This window comes from Pongo pygmaeus, chromosome 15, assembly GCF_028885625.2.
Source record: "Pongo pygmaeus isolate AG05252 chromosome 15, NHGRI_mPonPyg2-v2.0_pri, whole genome shotgun sequence".
Lineage (NCBI taxonomy): Eukaryota > Metazoa > Chordata > Mammalia > Primates > Hominidae > Pongo > Pongo pygmaeus.
In genome coordinates, this window is record NC_072388.2 from 27,961,944 (window position 1) to 27,988,800 (window position 26,857).

Genomic DNA, 26,857 nt, shown 5'->3' on the forward strand with positions numbered 1-26,857 from the left:
GCATGAAGAATATAATGCAGCAGAATGGAAAATGTGCATAAAATTTTCATATGAAATAAGAGGCTTCAAAAGACTTTTCACTTCCGGGTTTGTCTTATTCCCCAATTGACCTGGACAGAATTTCTTCCTTCTGCCTTGATATTTAGGGGTGCTTGAGGAAAAACAGATGGAGAAACAATGCACTATTGTGTCATTGCTTCTCCATCTCCTCCCTGGGGAATCCACTTTATAAGGAGATAAATAACCAAGAAAACTATCAAAGTGAGGAAGAAGTGCTCCAAGCACAATATCCCTATTGAAGTCACAATTAGGGAAAAGTGGGAGTCCATGGAAACATTCCAACCTGCTTGCTGTCTGCATTCTCTTCTCTGAGAAAATGGTTTAGTGTGGCACAAAGACATTAAAACCAGGTTGATATGGTTAGGCTTTGTGTCCCCACCCGAATCTTATCTTGAATTGTAATCCCCACGTGTCGAGGGAGGGAAGTGGTTAAATTATGGAGGTGGTTTCCCCCATGCTGTTCTCGTGATAGTGAGTGAATTCTCACAAGATCTGATGGTTTTATAGATGGTAGTTTTCCCTGAGCTCTCACAGGCACTTCTGCTACTGCCATGTGAAGAAGGTCCTTGCTTCCCCTTCACCTTCTGCCATGATTGCAAGTTTCCTGAGCCCTCCCCAACCATGTGGAACTGTGAGTCAATTAAGCATCTTTTCTTTATAAATTACCCAGTCTCATGTAGTATCTTTATAGCAGTGTGAAAATGGACTAATACACAGGTTTACTTGAAAGATAAGAATGGAAACAGAATATTAACAATCACAAAAAGGAAACACCACATTTAACATAAGCCATACTTGGGAGAAAAGAGAAATGATGTGTATTTTCACATTTAAATTTTCCACTGTTACAAAACCACCTGCAAAGATAATTGCAACTGAAGTTAGAGAAGAGTTGGCTCCATTCAGCCTGTAACACTTAGATGTCCAAGTACAAACGCAAAGAAATATAGATTGAGCATTGAAGGCCAGTTCTTATAAAACCTTAGTTGCCCAAGTAGTAGTAGGGCTGAGAAGGTGTTGCCCACAATTAATTCTGCCTTCTTAAAAGCAAACAAACAAAAACTATATCTAAGCAATGTACTTTTGAGGAAATAATACAATGATTTACTATATCACTCTTGGGGTTTTTATCTTTTGCCTAAATTTCACAGAAGACAAAATATTGCTACATTGCTAACCAATATATTATATCGAAGAGAAATTAATATAACTGGTACAATACTATATAAAGTCAGTAATTTGCACTTTCTATAAAAGAAAAAAGAAGCTTAATAAAATGTTGTTACCATATTTTTTTTCTGGTTTATGATTTAGGCACTGAATCATAGTAGGAGTAAAACACGCTTATAAGGATTTCTTAAATATAGTGACCCTAAGACACTATTTCCATTTTGATCAGAATTGTGAACTTATGATGGGATCCTGGTGATGCAGTGGCACTGTTATATTGCTTTATATTTTGTATTATAACTATAGAGAAGAACCTTCAGGGTTTTCTTAACGTCATTAAAGTTTGAGTATATGAATTAAATATTTACATTTTTATGAGGAAGAGGGTGATAATGGTCTATGATAAACATCATCTCAATGGTTCCTGAAGCTCACTGCTACTTTTGCTGTTACAAATATCATCAATGGTCCCTGAAATATAAACTCTTACTGTAATAGGAATTCTTTGAACAAGTCCTCAACTATTTCTGTTTACTTGTTCAAGTTCAAAGGGCTAAATGGTATTGAAATGGTATTAATAGTGACTGAACACTTAGATTCAAGCTCTGGTGTTACTCCTACTCTCTGCAGGACATAGGCAAGTTACAATTTATATTCTATTGCTTTTCAAATATCTGACTTCTCTACTTTCCAGAGTCATTGTGAAGGAAACAAATTACTTATATAAACTGCTTCAGAAACCTGTGATATTATGTAAGCAAAGATTTCATGCTTCCTAACTCCTGCTTTTCTATGGCTCAAATCTTCCCCCTCTGTGCAGAGAGACTGGATGATCCTCTCAGACAATTTGTTCCATGGTCATCACCCAGAGGAGTATCTCTAGAGTGGCCTCCTGAACCAGGACTCACCAGATGCTCAGAGAGGGGAAAAAGTATTCCGTGAGAAAGTGAACTCGGGCATGATTTTGGAGAGTTATGCTTCACATTAGCATGCACCAAAGTTCTAAAGAGTCTTGCAGCAAATAATCCCTTTAAAGTTGTTTAGCCCAACATTTTCCAAAGTTAAAGGACCAGGATTCCCTTCTGTGGTATGTTTAATAAGCATACACATCACATTTAAAGGCTGCTTAGAGTGTAAGGAGAAGAAGCAATCTTAATAGTTTCCATTTATTGTGGAGTCGCTTTGTATAGAAACTGTCTGAGGTGCTTTACAAGCAATAATTTATTTTCATTTATGTAAACACCTTAAAACATAGGTGCTAGGGTTATCCCCATTTTAGAGATGAGGAAACGTGGGCACAGAATGATTACAAGTCTTGGCAATGATGTAAGTAGTGAAGAATAGATAAAGGATATGAACTCAGATGTTCTGGCTCTGGAAACTATACTCTATCTTCATGCCTAATACTTTACTTCCAGAATGAAAACAAAAATAGAATGCATGTAATATTATCGCTGTATGATACTTTCATCTAGTAGAAGCTTTTTGTTTGATTAAAAAACAAACAAACAAAAAAATCCTGAAACCCAAGCCGAGCGCGGTGGTTCAAGCCCGTAATCCCAGCACTTTGGGAGGCCGAGATGGGCGGATCACAAGATCAGGAGTTCAAGACCAGCCTGGCCAATATGGTGAAACCCTGTCTCTACTAAAAATACAAAATTTAGCCGGGCGTGGTGGCATGCACCTGTAATCCCAGCTACTCTGAAGGCTGAGGCAGGAGAATTGCTTGAACCCGGGAGATGGAGGTTGCAGTGAGCCAAGATAGAGTCACTGCACTCCAGCCTGGGTGACAGAGCAAGAATCTGTCTCAAAATAAATAAATAAATAAATAAATTCCTGAAGCCCAGAGGTTTTGCAACTTGTACAAAATCACAAAGAAAATCAATGGTACTACCTTCCTGAGAAATTAGTTCTTCAGCCCCTCAGATAAGTACATGAATCATTTGGCAAACACATTGAACAATGTATGAGGGCAAGACTTGGGGTGGGATAAAGGAAATGTCATCACACTCTCACATAGCTGTAGCTCTCCTGAGAGTTCTGTTCATTTTTTCATTCCTCCTTCATCAACTACATCAAAATGGTTATTATGTTTGTTGAATTTTACTTCTAAAATATTTCTTGACCTCTCTGCCTCATTTGCAGCTCTTCTGTCATGGCCTGAGAATAGGCCCACGCCTCTTCTGCCTGGACTACAGTGCCAGCTCTCTAATAAGGCTCCCTTCTCTTGATAGTGAGGACCAAAAACTAACTACATGTGGAAATAGCTTTTTGCAAAAGTTATAATACAAGATAATCTACTGTAAATCTATAATGAAAGAAGTCCAAGAAAAACATCTATTTTTTAACCTTAAATGTAAGAAGGAAAGATTCAACATTTATCTCTCAAACTTTTAAAACTGTGACTTTATTTGAGGAATTCTTGTAGTCCTTTCCTAGTCTCTATTTAACTACCTACAAGATACAAACACATACAGACATAAACACACACATATACACACTGATAATTATTAGAGATCAAGCCAAAACCAACCAAACAAACTGTCTGAGTCATGTAAATGTAGTCCTGTTACTAATTTGTTTGCTAAGGCTGAATTATCAGGATTTGATAGAGGCCCATCATGAAGAAGGCTTCAAATACATTCCATAACCTTGATTTTACAGTTCAGTACCATACAGTGGAACTTGACTCTGGTAAAAAAAAATTTCCATGTTCAGTGTTTTCCTACTTCTTAACAATAATAAGAATGCTAGTCCTTTGTTTAACACACAAAGAGAATTTGCCAGCAGTGGGGATAGGTGGGGTAGGGAACTTTCATGCAGTTGTTATTTTTTTCCTCAATAACCCAATCCATCTACTCATGAGCAATCTTTTCCTGGCTTACTGCGTTTAAATGTACTAGCTCACACTAGTCATGTTTCTCAAAAAGAAAGGGAGGGAGAAAAAAATCAGCAAATTAGCCAGAAGCAGCTTGGTTAGTTTTCACTCCCAAAGCAGTTAAAAGATGATGAAAAGTCTGAGCAGAAAATGATACAAGCAAAGAAAAAAAAAATCTTGATGTTGTCTGAAGAAACAAAATTAACCTTGAAATTTTTCCCTATTTTTTCCTCTTATTTTTACTGCAGTCCTATGTCAGAAAATGTTCCTGCTGGTAGATTGTTAGTTAAATATAAAAACAACCAGGTTATGTTTCCATCAAACTACAGAGTAAAATTTAATTTGTGATAAGGAAAAAGAAAGTTTGGATAAATAAAACTTAACAGTAAAACTACAGGCTTCAGAAGGAAAATGCGGCACCCTTCGTGTCCTCTTCAGGGACTAGGTCAGGAATGAGTATGTAATCCAAGCTCCCCTGCACCTATGGCCTGAAGTGTCCTTGCTGCTATCACTCGCCTTGCCACAAATTATAACATGGTACAATCCTACTCACTTGATAGGCCCTAATTTCTCTTATGTGGGCCAAAAGAATGCATAGCAAAAAGACTTGAAGTTCAGTTTATTTTTGAGGATATATCTAGAAATAATATTTTACAACAAATCGGTATTTTTACAAAATGGTGTATATGTAGTAACTTTATTCTCACAGCCAGTAGTTAATAACTGAACTCAAACATATTTATTGAGAACCTCGTACCTATGGATAACAGAAGGATGAGGTGGGGAAAAGATTGCTGAACAATGGTTAGGCCAGGTGACAGCTGGATCTGCATTTAGTCAGCTAGGCTGGGAACTGTGTGTCCTATGTGGCTCAGGAGAAGAATGGCAAAAATGGGTGGTAGAGTAATTCAGATTACTAACAGGTATTGCAGGCCCTGCCTGGGTATACAAAGTCATTGAAACTCCATCAAAGTGTGGTGTAAGACATGAATATTATAAGTAGCATGCTATGTGGAGAAAAAAGAAATAGAAAAATATGGTCAAAAATGGTAGGGAGTTAGTGATTAAAATACAGTGAAAAAGACAGGGAATAGGAATGTGCACTTGGTAGAGATGGACAAGATGGACAGGCTAGAGTAGGAGAAGAGGAGTGCTACCAAGTGGAGTTTTTGAAGCTGGAGCCTTGTCTTATTGGTGAAGTCAGGAATGGCACTATGGGTGACTGATAACAAAAATAAATAATAAGGAATCTGAAGAATCATAAACACGCATGTTAACAAAACCAAGGATGAATGGGTGCTTAAAATGGAAAGTAAAATTAGGAATCTGACAACGATTATTGCCATACTTAAATGGAAATGAGTCTTCAAGGAAAATAAAACACTTCACTGCAAAGAAGGTGACATAAATAATTAAATGGCAATGGGAAATCAGAAGAGGGCCATATCACTCAACTCCTCAACTAAGAGTGGAGGAAAATAAGAGGCAAAGCCTCTTGGAAATGGGGCATCACCTTCAGGAGAGTCAGGATGCAAGGAAGACACAAAGACCAGGAAAAAGAAAGGAACATCAGGCATTTGATCACAATAGACTCAGGGCCTAAAAAGGCTAAGGGAAAAGAGATAAGAGATATGAGTAAGAAACAGGGTTGTAATACAAAGGGGTGGGATGGTTTAAAAAACTATTGTAAACATAAACATTTATTGAGCAAATCACAATGCTAAGCAATAGAGTGGGAGAGGAGCTGGGAGAATACTGCTGCCGATGGTTATAGGTAAGTGCAGGAGATCTAAACACAATTGAGTGTGCATGTGTGTGTGTATGTGTGTGTGTAATTGATATACATAACTGAATAATTTAAAGAGTCAATGACATTGGGAAAATGGCACTATGTTGTTCAAAACTAGAATTAAAATGTTAGAGAATAGCTCCTTTTAAATTCCAGCAAAATAGCTGGTAAGAGTAAGGGAGCCCTTCTGGAGTCTGGTGCTGGGAAAGCAGGTAAGGAAATGGGCTGCTCTTAAATGCCCTCTCAACAACTGTGGCCAGGAAAACAGGAGAGATGGAACATAAAGGGTGGATGGCAGGGGAGGTGGGGCAGGCACACAATGAAGTTCTCAATTTGCAAAGATGGGAGAGGAAAAGCAGAATGCTGTTCTCATGCAGCAAGGGAATTCTAGAGGGCTACATCAGGTCAACACGAGGGAAGAGCAGGTCTGGCTCATTAATGCTGGGATAACATGCAAATAAGCAGTCCTCTCCTACATAAATACACCCACACACAGGTTGCATTCAATCTGGCGGCTACTACTCTAAAGTGCTTGATAACAAAAGTAAAATAGAAAGAATAATACATTATATTTAGAAATGCAATCTTAAAAGTCCTCATATATTTCTGGACATTGACACAAGGCAAAAGGACTCATAAGACATATTACATTATTTACAAAGCAGCCTGGCTATGAGTTTAATATGAATTATGGCAAGAACTGATCCAGTGCATGATTTCCCTGAATAATTAATTTAGTGTTCAGAAACAGGAAACTTAGAAAACAACATGTCTAGTCCATAGTTTTGAGAGGTCAAGTGCAGTAAGCAAATGTCAAAAGAGCCAAAGGAAAGGAAAAAGGAAAACCCAGACAACGCAAGTGACTTCTTAAAGAAAAGTGATAAAAAACCATCAAAGCTTTTGCTTTTTTAGTTTGTTTATTTAACAACTGGCAACCCTACAGGCAATAGAAAAATAATTACCTTTATCTAGCAAAAAAGTTGTTTTATAGGATCCATCTACACAATGAAATTGTGGCAATCCCAGGATCTCACACAACTGTAGGCAACCAATAAAGATAAAAAGAGAACTAGACTGAATCAAAGCAAAGTGAACAAAACAAAGACAAATTGAATTATAATCAGTGCATCCAAGTACTGGGCTCTGAACAAGTTGAGGAACTTGAGGAAATAAAGTTGAGGCTCTGTAATGCTACTGGACTTCTTTTATTCAAAGAGATGGTAAACAAAGAAGGCAGGAGAGGAGAAAAGAGCAAGGCAATCCAAGTTTCTCAATAATTATTCTCTTTTTAACAAAAATAAACAATAAAAATTTGGATACATTATCATTGCATTGAGTATCACCGTAAGGATCTCCACTCTACTGTTGTTCTCTGGTGCTTTTTAAGAAGGTTAAATACGTTCTTTTTTTTCTGTTTGGTTAGGCACAGTCCTATTACTAACTGCTAAATCCTAAACAAGAAATACAAATGTGAGCAGAGGCAAACGTAGCCATTTCTCAGGGACTGAGTTAACTAGCGTCACATGGCATGACCTGACCTGCTCTAACTCCTGGGCTCTGGCTTCCTCCTTGGTCTTGGCTTACCTCATAGCTACTGGACTTTTGACCTTAGTAAGTCAAAGGCTTCTTAGCCCTGGTGTTATTTCTTGGCTTCCACACATTCTGTACATTTGCAGCCCTGACAGCTAATTTAGCTTCACTGTTGGTGAGTTTCTTGTTTGCTTTTGCTGCTGTCCAAATGATTCAAGGTGCTGAATGACGCCATCTGTATGTTGCTAGAGGCTGAGAGGGGGCTGGGAGGAAGCGTTAAGTCAAGAGACATGATTGGAGCAGCAGTACTGGGTGTGGACACAGCCAATTAAAGGGAAACCTTTTGTTTCCCTTTTTCATGTGGACAGAGCTCCAACATCTTCTGTTGGAGCTGAGTTTGAGATACGCTTTTTGTTTCCTTAAAAACATATGCCCAAGAATTCTTCAAATACAACTTCTAATCTATGGATAAAGAAAAGGTATAAAAGTATACTACCTGACAAGACCACTTCAATAAGATCGCCTTCCTGGATATCACTGGCCGTTTTCACCAGCTGAAGGATGTTTTCAGAGGTAGGGTCATGGCGAAAAAGCAGGATCTTATCATACATTCCATAGAAACCACATTCAGGGAACTGCAAATACAAATACCACGAGAGTGTAAATGTCAAAATCCTTCCAAATATTTTGTTTTAAATATTTCAGGGCACAAATACAAGCGAATTAGAAAAGTTCAAAGTATCTAGATCATTAAAATATTTCAAAATTAAAAAATAAATAAATGGTAGAGTTGATATTCGGAAGACTCCAAATCAGAAGGAAAGAAATCACATAGATCATGGGGGCAGTAATGGTCAAGCAGTTTTCTAATTAGAGAGCGAGAAAACAAGAGAATATGAGATAAGATTTAAATAAGTTCTGGCAGTAAAGTGGTTAACAAATATAGGTGGGAAGAGGTGTGCACTTTCAGATGATTTAGAGCAATCCAATAACATAAAAAATGGGAGTCGCTTTATTCCAATACTATTACACATAACAATGGCAATTTGTTTGCAAAAAACTGGGTCTGTCTGTTTTGGCATATTCAAAAATAAGAGATGCCTCCATAAATCTAAACATATTCTTTTTTTATTATTTTATTTTATTATTATTATACTTTAAGTTTTAGGGTACATGTGCACAATGTGCAGGTTAGTTACATATGTATACATGTGCCATGCTGGTGTGCTGAATCCATTAACTCGTCATTTAGCATTAGGTATATCTCCTAAAGCTAGACCTTCCCTCTCCCCCCACCCCACAACAGTCCCCAGAGTGTGATGTTCCCCTTCCTGTGTCCATGTGTTCTCATTGTTCAATTCCCACTTACGAGTGAGAATATGAGGTGTTTGGTTTTTTGTTCTTGCGATAGTTTACTGAGAATGATGATTTCCAATTTCATCCATGTCCCTACAAAGGACATGAACTTGTCATTTTTTATGGCTGCATAGTATTCCATGGTGTATATGTGCCACATTTTCTTAATCCAGTCTATCATTGTTGGACATTTGGGTTGGTTCCAAGTCTTTGCTATTGTGAATAGTGCCGCAATAAACATACGTGTGCATGTGTCTTTTTTTTTTTTTCTTTTATTATTATTATTATTATCATTATTATACTTTAAGTGCATGTGTCTTTATAGCAGCATGATTTATAGTCCTTTGGGTATATACCCAGTAATGAGATGGCTGGGTCAAATGGTATTTCTAGTTCTAGATCCTTGAGGAATCGCCACACTGACTTCCACAAGGGTTGAACTAGTTTACAGTCCCACCAACGGTGTAAAAGTGTTCCTATTTCTCCACATCCTCTCTAGCACCTGTTGTTTCCTGACTTTTTAATGATTGCCATTCTAACTGGTGTGAGATGGTATCTCACTGTGGTTTTGATTTGCGTTTCTCTGATGGTCAGTGATGGTGAGCATTTTTTCATGTGTTTTTTGGCTGCATAAATGTCTTCTTTTGAGAAGTGTCTGTTCATGTCCTTCACCCACTTTTTGATGGGGTTGTTTTTTTTCTTGTAAATTTGTTTGAGTTCATTGTAGATTCTGGATATTAGCCCTTTGTCAGATGAGTAGGTTGCGAAAATTTTCTCCCATTTTGTAGGTTGCCTGTTCACTCTGATGGTAGTTTCTTTTGCTGTGCAGAAGCTCTTGAGTTTAATTAGATCCCATTTGTCAATTTTGGCTTTTGTTGCCATTGCTTTTGGTGTTTTAGACATGAAGTCCTTGCCCATGCCTATGTCCTGAATGGTAATGCCTAGGTTTTCTTCTAGGGTTTTTATGGTTTTAGGTCTAACGTCTTTAATCCATCTTGAATGAATGGTCAATGTTGAATGAATGGTCAACGTCTTTAATCCATCTTGAATGAATTTTTGTATAAGGTGTCAGGAAGGGATCCAGTTTCAGCTTTCTACATATGGCTAGCCAGTTTTCCCAGCACCATTTATTAAATAGGGAGTCCTTTCCCCATTGCTTGTTTTTCTCAGGTTTGTCAAAGATGAGATAGTTGTAGATATGTGGCATTATTTCCGAGGGCTCTGTTCTGTTCCATTGATCTATATCTCTGTTTTGGTACCAGTACCATGCTGTTTTGGTTACTGTAGCCTTGTAGTATAGTTTGAAGTCAGGTAGCATGATGCCTCCAGCTTTGTTCTTTTGGCTTAGGATTGACTTGGCGACGCGGGCTCTTTTTTGGTTCCATATGAACTTTAAAGTAGTTTTTTCTAATTCTGTGAAGAAAGTCATTGGTAGCTTGATGGGGATGGCATTGAATCTATAAATTACCTTGGGCAGTATGGCCATTTTCATGATACTGATTCTTTCTACCCATGAGCAAGGGTATTCAATTAGGAAAAGAGGAATTCAAATTGTCCCTGTTTGCAGATGACATGATTGTACATCTAGAAAACCCCATTGTCTCAGCCCCAAATCTCCTTAAGCTGATAAGCAACTTCAGCAAAGTCTCAGGATACAAAATCAATGTACAAAAATCACAAGCATTCTTATACACCAATAACAGACAAGCAGAGAGCCAAATCATGAGTGAACTCCCATTCACAATTGCTTCAAAGAGAATAAAATACCCAGGAATCCAACTTACAAGGGACGTGAAGGACCTCTTCAAGGAGAACTACAAACCACTGCTCAATGAAATAAAAGAGGATACAAAAAAATGGAAGAACAAATCTAAACATATTCTGTATGTGAGCAGTAGCATTACCTAGGTCCTTTGATCAGGAGATCAGGGGAGGCAACCCAACTCTCCCTTCTGCTGCTGCCCCTACTGCATTCCATGTGGTTTTCATGCAATCTGTCAATCCACAATCTCATGAGCAGTGTAAGGAAAGGTCCACCTGCACAGCATGGAGGGTTTCTGTTAAAGCAAACAACTTAGGCTAATTTATTATGTGAAAAGGGCCCTTTTCTTGTAATCACTTTTTCACATAAATTATTAAAAAATGCTATTTCTGCCGTAAATTGGCATTTGTAATGTAGTGGGAAAAGATGCAAACTCAGGGAAAAAGAAAATTGTCTTTCTTTATCATGGAATTGATGACAGATCTGACACTTATGTCAATATAGATGGACTTTAAGAAGCTACTGTCGGGGAGAAATGTCCAGAATCTAATACCTGCTGGAGATAAAAACAATACATTATAAACCTCTCTTTCTTTTTCTTAGTCTTAGAATTAGGGGCTAAATTCACATGAATCATTTTGTATGAACTAAAAATAAATATAATGAGAACATCTTATTGCTCTTAGTGCTGATGACCAGGCTTAAAACTATTTCTGCACGTCACTTAGTAAAGTTAACTTCCTTAAAAAAAAAAACACAACAGCTGAAATGATGTCACTGCTTCCAGTGTGCTAATTAAACGAAAAAAAAAACTTACTTCACTTTATTTTTTTTAGAAATATCTCCAATAATACTATTAGAGCACAAGGAAACAAAGGGAAAATAAAAATAACATTTTCTCCACTTTAAAAAACAATGGATACCTCATGCACTATTTTAAAAATCAACTTCATTGAAGTATAAATTACATGAAATAAATTGATATAAGTGGATAAATCTATGAGTCTTGACAAATATAACTACCCATATAACCAAAATCACAATCAAGCCATGAGACACTTTCATCAGCCTCAAAAGTTTTATTGCAATCTATGCAACCAATAATCTTAACCTCAGGCACAGATCTACTTTCTGTTACCCTAGTTTAACCTTGTCTGACATAGAATTTCATGTAAATGAAATCATAAAATATGTTATGTGTACTCTTTTCTGGCTGGCTTTTTTTGCTTATTATAAAGTTTTTGAGATTCATTCATACATACATTTGGGTTCTTTCTCCTTTTATTATTTATTAGTATTTCATTAAATGGATCTAGCATAATTGTTTATCAGTTCAACCACAGATGGACATTGTAGTCTTTTTTTCCAGTTTTCAGCTATTACAAATAAAAATGCAATGAACATTATGTACAAGTGTTTCAGTGGTACATGTTTCCGTTTCTTGTGGGTAAATACCCAGAAGCAGCATTGTTGGGACATATGATAAATTCATGTTTGAGCTGTATGTCTATTCTTAATAAACATAACAACACAATATTTTTTTTATTGCAGCTTTATCCTAAGCCTGAAATTCAGGTAGTGAGAGCCTTCCAATGTTTTTTCCTTTTCAAGATTGTTTTGGATATAGGACCACTGAATTTCCATATACATTTTAGAAATGCTTTGCTGATTGCTACAAAAAGTTGTGAATTTATAAAAAGCCCATTCTATCATGTATTTCTTTATAGGCCATGCTTTTGCTAATAAATCCTTGCATAACTAAATTTTCTCCTATATTTTATTCTACAAATTGCATTGTTTAAAATTTTACACTTGAGTCTATGATCTACTTCGAGGTAAGTTTTGAATAGGGCAAAATATATGGATTGAGGTTCTTTTTTTGCATATTCTGGAAGATTTGTGCAGACTTGGTATTATATCTTCCTTAAATGTTTGGTAGAATTCTCTGCTGAAGCCATGTAAGCCCGGACTTTCCTTTGCTGGAGGGCTTAAAACTTCATATTCAATATGTGTATAGTACACTTTAGACTTCAATTTCCTCTTAAGTGACTTTTGGCAGTTTGTTTATTTTCAGAAAGCTATCCATTTCATCCAAGTTGTCAAATTTCTTGGTATAAAGTTATTCATGTGATTCCCTTACCACCCTTTTAATGACTATCCAGTTTCTAGTGATGTCTCTTCATTAATTTCTTATATCCTTTCTTTTTTGTTTGGTCTGGTAACAAATTTGTCAATTTTATCAATTTTTCTTGTAATGAACAAGCTTTTGTTTCATGGAATTTCTCTATTATTTTTCTATACTTAGTTTCATGGGTTTCTTTTCCTATCTTTATTATTTCCATTCTTTAACTTTAATTTGTTCTTTTCTTCCTAGATTCTTATAGTGGAAGCTTGTATTATTGATTTGAGACATTTGAGACTTAGTTCTAATATGACCACTTAATGCAATAAATACTTCAGCAATATTTCACAAATTTTGATAAAGCTGTGTCTTTATTTTCTTTCAATTCAAAATATTTTCTATCATACCATATATAAAAATAAACTCAAAACAGATTACAGACATAAAGATAACACCTAAAACTATAAAATTACTAGAAGATGTGGAGACAACTCCATGACATTGGTATGGGCAATGATTTTTTTTATATGACCCCAAAAGCACAAACAAAAAAAAGCAAATATAGACAAATGTTAAGACATCAAACTAAAAAGCCTCTGCACAGCAAAGGAAACAATCAACAGAGTGAAGAGACCACCTGTGGACAACTCAATAGCAAGAAAACAAATAATCCAATTAAGAAATAGGCAAAGGATCTGAATAGACATGTCTCAAAAGAAGATGTACTAGTGGCCAATAGGTATATGAAAAATAGATATTTCTCAAAAGAAGACATACAAATGGACAACACGTATAAGAAAAATTGCTCAACATCACCATTCAGAGAAGTGCAAATTAAAAACACAATGAGATATTACCTCAACCCTGTCAAAATGGCTACTATAAAAACAAAATGAACAGATAAGAAGTATTGATGAAAATATGGAGAAAAGAGAACCCTGTACACTCTGGGGAATGTAAATAGGTACAGCCACTATAAAAACAGTATGCAGGTTCTTCAAAAAACTAAAAATATAATGACCATATGATCCAGCAATCTGACTTCCGGGTAGCCATAAGGAATATCTGGAGGGCTCTCAAAGAGAAAACTGCATTCCCATGTTCACTGCAGCATTATTTACAATAGCCAAGATATGGAATCAACCTTAGTGTCCATCAATGAATAAATTATATATAGAAAATGTGGTGTATTGATACAGAATGCAATACCACTCAACCTTAGAAAGAAATACTAACATTCCAGACATGATTAAACCTGGAGAATAATATGTTAAGTGAAATAAGCCAGGCACATAAAAACATCTACCATATGTGGAATCTAAAAAACCTGAATGCATAAAAGCAGAGAGTAGAATAGTGGTTACCAGGGCTAAGTGGTGAGTGAGAAATGGTCAGTGATGTTTGAAAAAGGATATAAAATTTAAGTTAGGAGGAATAAGTTCAAGATATCTATTGTATAATGAGGTGACTATAGATAATAACATTATATTGTATTTTTGAAAGTCACTAAGAGAGTAGAAAAATTTAAGTGTACTTACCACAAAAAAAAAGGTAAGTATGTGAGGTATGCATATGTTAACTACCTTGATGTAGCCATTCCACAATATACATAGTTCAAAACATGATGCTGTATATGGTAAACATACATAAGTTTTGTCAACTACAACCATTAATTAATTTTAAATATATGTAGTCTAAATTCCCTTGTGAATTTCTCTTTAACCCATGGGTTATTCAGAAGAGTGTTGTGTAATTTCCAAATACTCAGAGTTTTTCCAGGTATCTTTATGTTCTTAATTCCTCATTTAATTCTGCTAAGGTCCAAATCCTACTTTGCATAAATTTGACACTTTTACATTTCCTAAGACGTTTTATGGCCCAGGAGGTCAAACTTGGTGAATATTCTATGTGCATTTGAAAATACTGTGTATTCTGCTGTTGTTGGGTGGCAAGTTCTATAAATATCAGTTAGATTAAGTTGATTGATAGTTTTTCAGATTTTCTATTTGCTTAATAATTTTGTTTGTTCTATAAATTAATGTCTTCATTAATTTTAATATATTAATATTAATTTTAAATCAATATTAATATTGATGTCTTCACATATACTTGTGGATTTTTTTCTCTTTTTCCTTTCAATTCTATTATTTGCTTTAAGCGTTCTGAAGCTCTCCCGTTAGGTGTATAAACAATGAAACTTGGTACATTTTCTTGAAGAATTTATCCGTTTCATAATATGTGATGTCCCTCTTTATATTTGGCATTATTTCTTGTCCTTCATGAACATATAACCATTTTAAACTTCTTAGAATTAATGTTTCCATGGCACTATGTTGTCATTCTTTAAATCCCTGTGTCTTTATAAAGTTGTTGTAGACACATGTATATGGCTCCCTCATCTTTTTGTGCAGTCTGACAATCTCACACTGTCGCCCAGGCTGGATTGCAATGGTGCGATCTTGGCTTACGGCAACCTCCAACTTCTGGGTTCAAGTGATTCTCCTGCCTCTGCCTCCCGAGTAGTTGGGATGGCAGGTGTGCACAGCACACCCAGCTAATTTTTGTATTTTTAGTAGAGATGGGGTTTCTCCATGTTGGCCAGGCTGGTCTCGAACTCCTGACCTCAGGTGATCCGCTCACCTTGGCCTCCCAAAGTGCTGGGATTACAGGCATGAGCCACTGCACTCGACCAACAATCTTTACCTTTTAAGTTGTTTCTATCATTTATATTTTAATGTATATGCAATTAAGGACACTACCTTACCAATTTTTTTCTGTTTGTTACATCTGTTTTTTTGTTACTTTTTTTCCTTTTCTATATTATTTGATATTATTTGTTGATACTTTACTTCTTTTTATCTTCTCTCCTGGTTTATTTGTATAATTATCCTATTTCACACACAACACAATGACCTTAAAGCTGTATATTTCCATTTCTTCTCTTCCTGCCTTTATGCTATTTTTCTGTCTTTTACATACACAAATGTTAGAAAAACCAAAATAGAATAGTATTTTTTTACTTTAGTTAATTACCTTTAAAATAATTTTTAAAATGAAAAATTATCTCATTTTACTATTTCTGTCACTCTTCATGGATTTGTATAGAGCCAAGGTTTCACATGGTATCACTTTCTTCCATCTGATGAATTTTCTTTAGTATTTCATATAAGCTGGATGGCAAACACTTTTCTCAGATTTTCTCTCTGAAAGTTTTTATCTCATCTTTTTTTGGAAAGCTATTTTTGTTGTATATAGAGTTGTATGTTAATGTTTTTAGCTCTTTAAAATGTAATTCCCTTGTCTCCTGCTTTGAATTATTTCTGATGAGAAGTATGTGTTATCTGTTCCCCGGTATGCAATGTTTTTTCTTCCCTAATTACTTTACAGTTTTAATCTTCATCAATGACTTTAAACAATTTGATAGTGATGTGCCTTGAAGTGTTTTTTTTTTCTTTCAGTTTATCTTGGTTGAGGTTCACTGTGCTTTGAACTATAGATTTATACATTTCATGACATTTAGAAAATTTTCACCATTGTTTTTGTCTTTAGGGGAGGGTTCAGTTTGGATAATTTCTGTTGCTATGAGTTCACTGATATTTTCTTTTCTTTCTTTTTTTTTGAGATGGAGTCTCACTCTGTCGCCCAGGCTGGAGTGCAGTGGTGCAACCTCGGCTCACTGCAAGCTCCGCCTCCCAGGTTCAAGCCGTTCTCCTGCCTCAGCCTTCCAAGTAGCTGGGACTACAGGCGCCCGCCACCACGCCTGGCTAATTTTTTGTATTTTTAGTAGAGACGGGTTTTCACTGTGTTAGCCAGGATGATCTCCATCTCCTGGCCTCGTGATCTGCCCACCTCAGCCTCCCAAAGTGCTGGGACTACAGGCGTGAGCTACTGCGCCCGGCCAGTTCACTGATATTTTCTACTGTAATGTCTAATCTGCCATTTAAATATATGCTATTAGTCGGTTCTCATGCTGCTGTAAAGAAATACCTGAGGCTGGTTAATTTCTAAAGAAAAGAGGTTTAATTGACTCACAGTTCAGCATGGCTTCGGAGGCCCTCAGTAAACTTACAATCATGGCAAAGGTGAAGGGGAAGGCAAGACACCATCTTCACAGGGCTGCAGGAAGGAGAAGTGCTGAGTGAAGGGAAGAACCCTTATAAAATCATTAAATCCCGTAAGAACTCACTCACTATCATGAGAATAGCATGGGCGAAACTGCCTCCATGATTAAATTACCTCCACCCGATACATAGGGATTATGGGGATTACAATTCAAGATAGATTTGGTTGGGGACACTAAGCCTAACCATATATACCCAGTAAACTTTTCATATAAATATTATATTTTTCAGTTCTAAAAGTTGTGTTTGGTTCTTTTATATGTGTTCCATTTTTCTCCTAGTATGTTCATGTTTTCATTTAAATCCTTGATTTATTTTTCCATCAAGTCTATCACCTTTACCATTTCTGGTCTGTTTCCATTAACTGTTTACATTCTGGTTTTGAGTCATACTTTCCTGCTCTTCTTTTTTTTTTTGAGTCGGAGTCTAGCTCTGTCGCTCAGGTTGGAGTGCAATGGCGTGATCTTGGCTCACTGCAACCACACGCCTGGCTAATTTTTGTATTTTTAGTAGAGACGGGGTTTCACCATATTGTCCAGGCTGGTCTCTTGGCCAGGCTGGTCTCAAACTCCTGACCTTGTGATCCACCCGCCTTGGCCTCCCAAAGTGCTGGGATTACAGCTGTGAGCCACTGTGCCCGGCCTCCTGCTTTTTTATATGTGTAAATTAGATGCCAGATATTATAAATTAATATGAGCAGTTAGACTGTTGTCTTTTTTTAATGGATATTGATATTTGTCTTGGCAGAACATTAAGTTAATTGCAGATCAGTTTTATCCTTTCAAGGCCTATTTTTAAGCTTTGGACAGCTCTATAGCAGTCTTTGTTCTGGGGATAGTTTATTCCTAGTACTAACGACTCTTTGAACATCTCTAAACATTCTCCCAAGTGTTTGGTGAACTTTCTCCTACTTGCTTGATAGAAACTCGAATGTCTCTCAGCCCTATGAGAGCCCCAGGAAGTGGTCATTTCACAGCTTACCAACAACTGCTTTTTCTCCTGCTTTAGAGTTCCACCCTATGCATACACAGATTTGTATTCAGTCAAATACTAAACCAGATCCTTACACAGATTTCTGGAGCTCTTTCTTTTTATAAGTCCAACCTTTCCATTATTATTCCCCCAAAATCCTGTTGGCTTGGCCTCCCTGAGCTCTTATCTCTGTCTTCTCTAAGCAGCGAGACAATTAGGCTCTGCCTGGGTTCTCCCTTTCTATACTACACTCTGGTCCTGCTGCTAGGCAGGAAGCTCAGGTGTTTGTAGTACTTACCTTTGTTTGTTTCCCTTTTCTGAGGGATCACATTACTGCGCGGTGTGTTGGCCAATGTTTAAAACAGTATTTTATAAATTTTGTATTGTTTTCCTATTTGTTTAGAGCAAGAGGGCATGAGGCCATGTCTCAAACTAGTTACTCCTCATGCACTTTTAAAATAGACAATAGTAATATTGTCTACTTAATATTTTGACTATTTAATTCTATGTAAACTGCATTTTACAAGAAAAGTGAAAGAAAAAGGTAATCTCCATAACTGGTAAGAGTGCATTTTTAGGATAAGCAATAAAATGAAATAAAAATACAAATTGTATGAATTATCATATAACTCTCAGGCTCCAGTTTGAGCTACACTAGGTGGAACTTTAAGTAACAGTTATAAGGTTGTCCCTGATTAGAAAACAAATACTTATTAAAATGCAGGACTGTAATTAAGACACAGATCCTCTTTCCATATCCTTTCCCAAACCTTGGGTAGCTAATTCTGATTTAAAGAGTAGAGAAAAAATTCAAGGGATTTAGTGTTTGGGCTGGGGCATGTAAGAAAATAATAGCTGGAGAGAAAGATGAAACAGCAAACCATTTCCCTGAATAATAGCTCAACCTTATAGAGACTTCTAACTCATGTGTTGTCAATTTGCTTGTGTGATGCAAGAGTCAGGTGGGAAAACTCAAGAGGCTTAGGAGGCAAGGGTTCTATCAGCTCAGCACCATTCCAGTGCCTTCTGGTCTCATTCACATGCCTCTTGCTTTCTTCAAGAACCCCTCTATATTTCATTTCTCTCTGTTTCTGTACTGCTGACATTTGAACCTCACATTTTGTGTGGCCTCTTTGTAAAACGATGGTTACAATGTAATAAATAATTTGGTGTTCAAGTGAGGCTTGAATGCCTCAAATCCTAATTATTATTATGTTTCTTTCTAAGGGTGGCTGAGAAGACATTAAAAAAATTAGGTAGAATAATACCAAAATATGCTGCACATATTAAAGCTATCATTTAAACACTATATTTTTCAATGAAGATAGTGTTATAAGTGATCATAAAGGTAATCTGCAATATCAAAATGACTAAAGTATAAATATTCTCTCTCCTATATCCATCTGTTTCATAGACATGGCTCTTTCCCTTCAAGCCATTCAGAAACAGGTTGTAGAGCCCTATGAAGCGGGTCACACATGTGAAGGTGGAGACCTAGCTTCTTAGGACAGTTGTCACGGTAGTAGAAGCTGAAGGTTTACATTTTTCTAGATTGTTCCTTTTATTATTGGATAAAAATATGCATATTGGTCTTTAACTGTTAAGAGAAAAATCCGTTTTATTGAACATAACATTCTGCCTAAATAGAAACTATATACAATAAAACTTAGCAAAATCGTACTTTAAAATGATGTCTGGAAGGCGAAAAGTGTACTGAAACAATGCCTGACAACTGAAAAGAGAACATATTGGGGGAACACACTCAGAGAACAACATTCCGTAATTTGGTCATAATCATCTGTTTTTATGTGAAGGTGTGTGAGCTTTGAAATCTGAAAACCCTCATTAAACTAAACAGGCTTTCAGAAAGGCTCAGAGGCTTGTAAACTCAGCTGGAGCTTATTACAAGATCAGTTCTGTGTGTCTCAGAGGCTTTGTGGTTGTGAGTGCAAACATCTGAGATAAGTGATTTCAAGCTCTCTCCAAGTTTGAATCTAACAAAACTGGCCACTGTGAAAATATGGCCAACAATCCAGGCACTGGTCCTAAGCTCTTTAATTCTACCCTATGCTGGAAACCTTTATGCTGCTGTGTGTATCATTTGGCATTTTTGACCACAGAGCACAATTTACTGTTACATTTCACTATAAATTCATGGTTGGCCAGACAATGTGCTCCAGAGTAGAATAAATACATGTTTTAATGAGTAGCTGAAATGTGACCTGGCCAGGGGAAACCTAAGGAACAAAGGGTGCTTTTCCCCATAGTTGGGCCAATCACAAAAGGCAAGCAATACTAGAAACAAATTAATCCATGACTCAGTCAAGTGGAACAAAACGGAAAGACAGACATGGCCCAATTAGGAAATGAAAATACTCTGCCAGTTTACTTTTGCTAAAAGATGAGGATTTAATAAAAGTCCTGAAATTAAATTATTCTGGTCAATAATGGAATACATCAGGCAGTTGAATATTGCAACCTTATCATTAAATATGATTCTCAGGTCATTTTCCAAGAACTCTTCCTTTTCACAATAATTAGTGACATGACTGCACCCCCTTAATGAGCAAAGAAATTTAAAAGGTACTTTCACTTTCTAATATAGCCGAAACACTCCTTAAGTGTTGTGTCCCAGGAGTAGGCGGATGATAAGGACACATCGTGTGATCAAGTGTTTTAACAAGAGTGCCTAAAAAATTGAGTGATAATGTTTCTTAGCTCCCTTGGTGGAGTGGTTCTAGCATTCAGCTGTAAGGGACAGTCCAAAGTTGTTCTGAAAGTGGTAAATCCTGAGGTCTACTGGATCATTTGAGAGAACCAAGACAGCAATCATAAACTTGTATTATTAACTTCTGCCTAGGAAATAAAACCATCCCCTTTTTAATCACCCTTACAATTTTTAAAAAATCATCTAACACTAGACTATAGAGATTTAAGTATATCAATGAAAAGACAACAAATACTTATTGAACTGGGTGATTATCACGTATGTAGCAATATAGCTGTAACAACAAAAAATGTATGGGGTGGTTTAAGCCCACCAATAGCATTAACACTAGAGTTCCATTTAGAAACCACATTATAAAGTACAAATGAAAGGAAGAAAAGAGAAAGTCAATAATCCAGTATTATTTGGAGACAAATTTCTGAAATTTCTTCAAGTTTGGGTACAGGCTTTTATTTAGTGATTTTGTATCCTCAAAAGGAGGAACATGAAAAAGAATTGCACACTGTGACCACATAGCTATGTGTCTAGTTTCTGAATGTAATCTTAAGAAACAGAAACCAGAAAAATAAAAAAAAGGCTTTTAAAAAAAGGCTTTCCTTTTCCCTCCCTTTCTTCCACCTTTCTCCCTCCTTCACTTATGCCAATTCCCAATCAGCACCACTCCCTGCCAAAGTAGGCAGAAAATGAATGATGTTCTATCATACAATAATTAAAAACCACCATCGAAGATAGGGCTTTGCTATCTCTCCTAGTGGCAACTTACACTTTAGATTCTTGGTTGAATTACTGAGGTCTCTGTCCAGAAAATCTGATTTGTGAAGATAAATCTGTAATACCTATTTTCATAAAATATTACTTAAAATCTTTTACCTTTTTTTTATTTTTTAACCCATTTTACTTTGTTATTTTCTGAGCTACGGGCATGCTGTTCAAATGCAGATAACTGAGAAAAATCACACACCTTGTAATGCTCCTTCTGTAGTTCCTTGTTTCACACCAGCACCTGCAATCACGAAACTATTCTGCTCCACAAGCCCAATGCTTGCTTCTTTCTCTTTCTTTTCTTTTTCTTTCTTTCTTTCTCTTCCTTCCTTTCTTTCTCTCTCTCTCTCTCTCCCTACTTCTCTCTCTCTCTGTCTCTCTCTCTCTCTCTCTTTTTTTTTTTTTTCTGGAGACAGTCTCACTCTATTGCCCAAGCTGGAGCGCAGTGGCGCCGCAATCTTGGCTCAGTGCAACTTCCACTTCCCAGGTTGAAGTGAGTGATTCTTCCGCCTCAGCCTCTGGAGTAGCTGGTATTATAGGTGTGTGCCACCATGCCTGGCTACTTTTTGTATTTTTAGTAGAGACAGGGTTTCACCATGTTGGCCAGGCTGATCTTAAACTCCTTGCTTCAAGTGATCCTCCAGCCTTGGCCTCCCAAAGTGCTGGGAGTACAGGCATGAGCCACCGTGCAGCCCCAATGCTTCTTTTGTAAAGGAATGCCTAACACCAGGTGTCTACCAACTTCAGAAATCTTCAAGGTCCAAATTTAGAAACACAAAAGTTATTTTGTATTGACAAAATAACTTCCTTTTCTCATTCAAGACAAGACTTTAATTTACTCCACTCTGTTTTCCTAAAGGCAGGGCTAGAATCTGATCCATAGACTATCTTTGCTTAGATCTCTTTTTTTTTTAGCCACTCTCCTTTCTATTAAGTTCAAAATCTGATTGTTTAAAAAACTGTTTTCCTTCATAATTTTAAATTTGGACTTTAACTTTACACCCTCTATTTGCATTGCAGCAAAAATAAAATAAAATAAATGGGAAAAGATATCTAAGACAAAAAGGAATATATCTAATTAAAGAAAGGTCTGCCTGGAATCTTTTGAAATTAAAGTTTTGAATGTGAAATGGCAGATTTGGGCTATGAGATTCTAAAGTTTGTTGTCCTACAAGATATAGAAATACACATAGAACTTGAACTCACTTAACCTTTGGGGAATAAAGCTAGACTATAAGTCCTCCTTCCTTGGGCATATAAATATATTGATGTTTTGTATCAAGTATTGCTAAAGAAGTCTAATAAATTACAGGTTTCTCTTTAAGGCAGATGTGACTCAGTGAGATACTTAATAGTTGGCAAAAACCTTTTATTTTAATTTGAATAACATGTCATCTATTAAGATAAAAGCAATAAGATATGACTTAATAAATCATTAACTCTAAGGCAGCAATTTCTGTGTATAGGCTTCCTGGAGGTAGTTTAAATCATTATTTTGTTGTATATAATTTTTAAGTTTTAAAATAAATGTTCATATCAAGCAATTACAGGAGGTATTAATGAGAGCCTCACTATTGTTGTGTAAAAACATATTATCTTGCATTATACCGTGACAGATTACTAGTTAGTGATAGCTATTAGAAGTCTTAGTAGACACTTTGAAATTATTCACACAACAGTAATTAGGCGTGTGGATGTGCAGCTTGGAAATGAAAAAAATGTACTTCACACTTCACACTATTTGTCTCACTCTGAATAAAACTGTTACTATAGCACAATGAAGATTTTTATATTTCATAAAAGCTAAATGTTTATTACTTTAACAAATTAAAAATAATGGATACATGTACTGAAGAAAATGAAGGCTATGACAGCAACTAAAAAAGTTTAACCAAAAGTTAAGAATCATTAACTTTAGAGAAGAGAAACTCATTTTAGAGATGAGTAAGTTGATGTCCAGAACATATTAAGGAATATGTTCAAGGTGACAGCGGTAGGTAGTGCCAGAACAATAGCTAAGAGCTAGTCTCTTGAATTTTACTCCTTGATCTTTCCTCTCAGTTCTGCTTCTCTTAGAAAGGAAATACAGAAAGAATGGCCAAATGTCCAGCAAACAGTGATTCAGAACTGAAATCCCTGAGCACTTTTCTTTACCGGAAAGCCCTGGACCCAGGCTTTTGGATTTTGAATAAAACCAAAGTAAATGATTTAATGAGCTTTGTAGCAGCTGTTCCTGGCTATCTTCAATTCTACTATTTAACCCAGCAATCCCATTACTGGGTATATTCCCAGAGGATTAGAAAACATTCAACCACATAAAGACACAGGCACATGAATGTTCATTGCAGCACTATTCACAATAGCAAAAACATGGAATCAACCTAAATGCCCATCTATGACAGACTGGATTTTTAAAAATGTGGTACATATACACCACAGAATATGATGCAGTCATTAAAAGGAATGAGATTATGTCTGTTGCAGGACCATGGATGGAGCTGCAGGCCATTATCCTTAGCAAACTAACACAGCAACAGAAAACCAAATACCACATCTTCTCACTTATAAGCGGGAGCTAAATGATGAGAACTTAGGGACACAAAGAAAGGAACAGACATTGTTTGGGCCTAATTGAGGGTGGAGGGTAGGAGGAGGTAGAGGAGCAGAAAAAAAAATAACGATTAGGTACTAGGCTTAGTACCTGGGTGATAAAATTGTTTATACAACAAACTTTCATAACACGAGTTTACCTATATAACAAATCTGCACATGTACCCTGGAACCTAAAGTAAAAATTAAAAAATAAATAACATTCACCATGAATATTATCATAATTAATGTTTATAAACTTGCCTCTCAATCACATTTCTATATTTTACACGTTTATGTATACATATATGACATATGTCATGTGTATATACTTGTATATGCATGTGTATATACATGTGTATATGTATATATACTTATACTTGTGTGTATGTTTATTACTTCATTGACTACCTCCCAGAACCACTGCAGAGATCAGATGACCCAACATATGTAAAGTAATTACTATTGGCCCAGACTCATAGTAAATGCTTTATATTTGTTCGTTGTTGTTATTATAAGTAGCCATGACCTTGAGAACTTCTTCTAGGCCACTCTGTTCTAGTTAAAAAACGTCAGATAAGGAACAACACAGACACATACATCACGCACACTCAGTGGTCTGCAGTTTCTGCTTGCCTTCTATAACTTCAATACAGCTCCACATCATTTCTAATTGGCTCTAAGTCCTAAAAACTAAAAAGGCTAAAAACTAAGGTTTTCTTAACTTCCATTTTGTTAATTTTACTGACACATATATTCATTATATCTATATATCTTGTTTTTCCTCAAAATTAACCTATATTCAGTGACAAACTGATTTTTTTTAAAAAAACTCCCTTTCTTTTATTAATATTATGACATTTTTACATTAATTCCATGTATTGTGCTAGAATCAAGCAAGGGCCATAGATTTGGATGCTGGCATGGATTCAGTGGAATTCCATTGTTCTGACTGTGCTACAAATGATCCTTTGGTTCCAAGGATAAAAATCTCATTTCCCAAAGCCAAATCCCCAAGGAAGTGGTGTATTTCTTTCTTCTTTGTACTGATAAGTGGACAGTGCATCTGATTTAAAGGATCAAAATGAAAACAATTTCTCTCATTTACTTTGATGTTCCTTGAGATAGGAAAGAATTTCTTCTCCCCTTGTAAAATGCTGTACGGCTTCTGGAAAAAAATGCTGTAGTACATAGAAGAGGAAAGGAGAGCCAAAGACAATAAAACCACCTGCCACCCCAACATAAGCGACGTTTATTATTTTGGTCTTTCCGTACACTCCCAAGTGGCCAGATGTCCTCAGCTGAACTGATGGCCAATAGCAGATTTTGGACCCGCCTACAAAGACCTTTCTATGCTTGTATTAAAAGGGTATCTGCAAAGGTTCTATGAATATCTGTGATGTTTGGGATCTTGATTCAGGTTAGTAGGTCATAGAGAAATGTATCATACTTCCAGCAAATCTGACTAACGGTCTGTTGCTGTCTCTCTTAAAGGCAGATATAATTTACAAAGACTAAATCTAAAGAACAGTAAAAAATAGCAAGTTACACTTGACCCCATGAAAGGCTGAAATAAAAAATGAGATATTGAGAAAAAAAATCTATAGATGTTCATGTTCTTTGCTTTAGGATACAGTAAGAAAATGAATATCAAGGTAAAATGTTATACTGTGACTATGCATAAAATAATTGCTTTCATTTTTCATGCATATAATCAATCAATATATATCTATGCTAATACGAAATAACTTCAATTTTGTTAGAGAAACAATGGCAGCTTACCTACTGAGAGCTAGATAAATACCTTGTCACATAAGTTATTCAGTACAAGTTTGTATCTTCATTTTATTGGATAACTGGGAACACAGTAGTGAACAATACAAAGAGCCCTTACCCCCATGAAGGTCTGAGATATGCCTAAAATTCTTGAGTTCCATGGGATTGTCACAGTCAATCCCCAAAAAGCTAACATCCTGACATTCTTCATCCTGCTCCCTTTATATTTCTGTAATCCAATTTGCTTATAATCACAAGACTATAAAGGAGTCAGAGTGAGAAATGTTTTAAGCAAGATATTTTGAGAGGAGTTTCTTTGCCTTTAAAAAAGGGTAGAACAAACTTTTCTTGAGGGAAATCTAGTTTACACCTGAGATACCTGAGAAATCTAGGCTTGTGAATAGGCCGGTAACTAGAGGTTCTCAAAAATCTTTATTGTATTCTAGAAGAAACAGGGAGTGCAGAAGAGGCTAGCTGCATGAGTGTATCATTTCATCTAGATTCAGTCACTGTACTAATTCACATGCCTTTTCACTGGAAGGGAGAGAAAGGGTATATATAAAAATTAAAACTGAAACATTTGAATTAAACATGGTATTATATATATATATGGAGAAAGAGAGAGAAAGCTAGTTTGAACACAGAGAACCAAGCAGAGAACCAAAAAAAATTTTGATGTCTCACTCTAAATTCATAGAACATAAAATTCACTAGTGGAGACAAGAACATGTTAGGAAACAGAACATCTTGCCTCACAAAACTTCAAACACAACAATCAAAATTCAGATTGCAGACAAAACATTCAAGATATATTACACTTCAGATTCCACCCCATTTATAGAAATGCGCCTCACAAGAAGGATCTGAGTTCCCTGCATGCATGCTCCCTTGAATCAACTCCAGGCAGGCTGTCTGCCCAACCTCTACTCTCAAATCTCTCTCTTTAAACTGCCAATCAATGCCCTTCACATTGCCAGCTTCTATGGGTAATTCTCAGTTCCTCACAGACATTTCAGCAGCATATGACCCAGTGGATCACTCCCTCTTTCAAACAACACACTTTCTTCTCTGTATTCCAGAATTGTGTATTCTTTTGTCTTTCCTCCCACTTGACTGGATATCACTTTTTAGTCACTTTTACTGAACCCTCTTCTTCTTTCCAATCTCTAGATAGGTGCTGGAGTGTTCACGACTCACTCTTCAGAAAGTTTATTTTCTCTATTTATCATCACGCTCTTAAAG

The 26,857-nt window shown here is 36.2% G+C and overlaps 1 protein-coding gene across 2 annotated transcripts in view; it reads right to left on the reverse strand.

Moving 5' to 3' along the window:
• PRKD1 (protein kinase D1) overlaps positions 1–26,857 on the reverse strand; it is a 362,251-nt gene that overhangs the window by 148,162 nt on the left and 187,232 nt on the right. For both annotated transcript variants that reach the window (XM_054448321.2, XM_054448320.2), the window contains exon 2: positions 7,924–8,062. In XM_054448321.2, the coding sequence (XP_054304296.1) occupies positions 7,924–8,062 (139 nt within the window). The remainder of the gene's footprint in view (positions 1–7,923; positions 8,063–26,857) is intronic.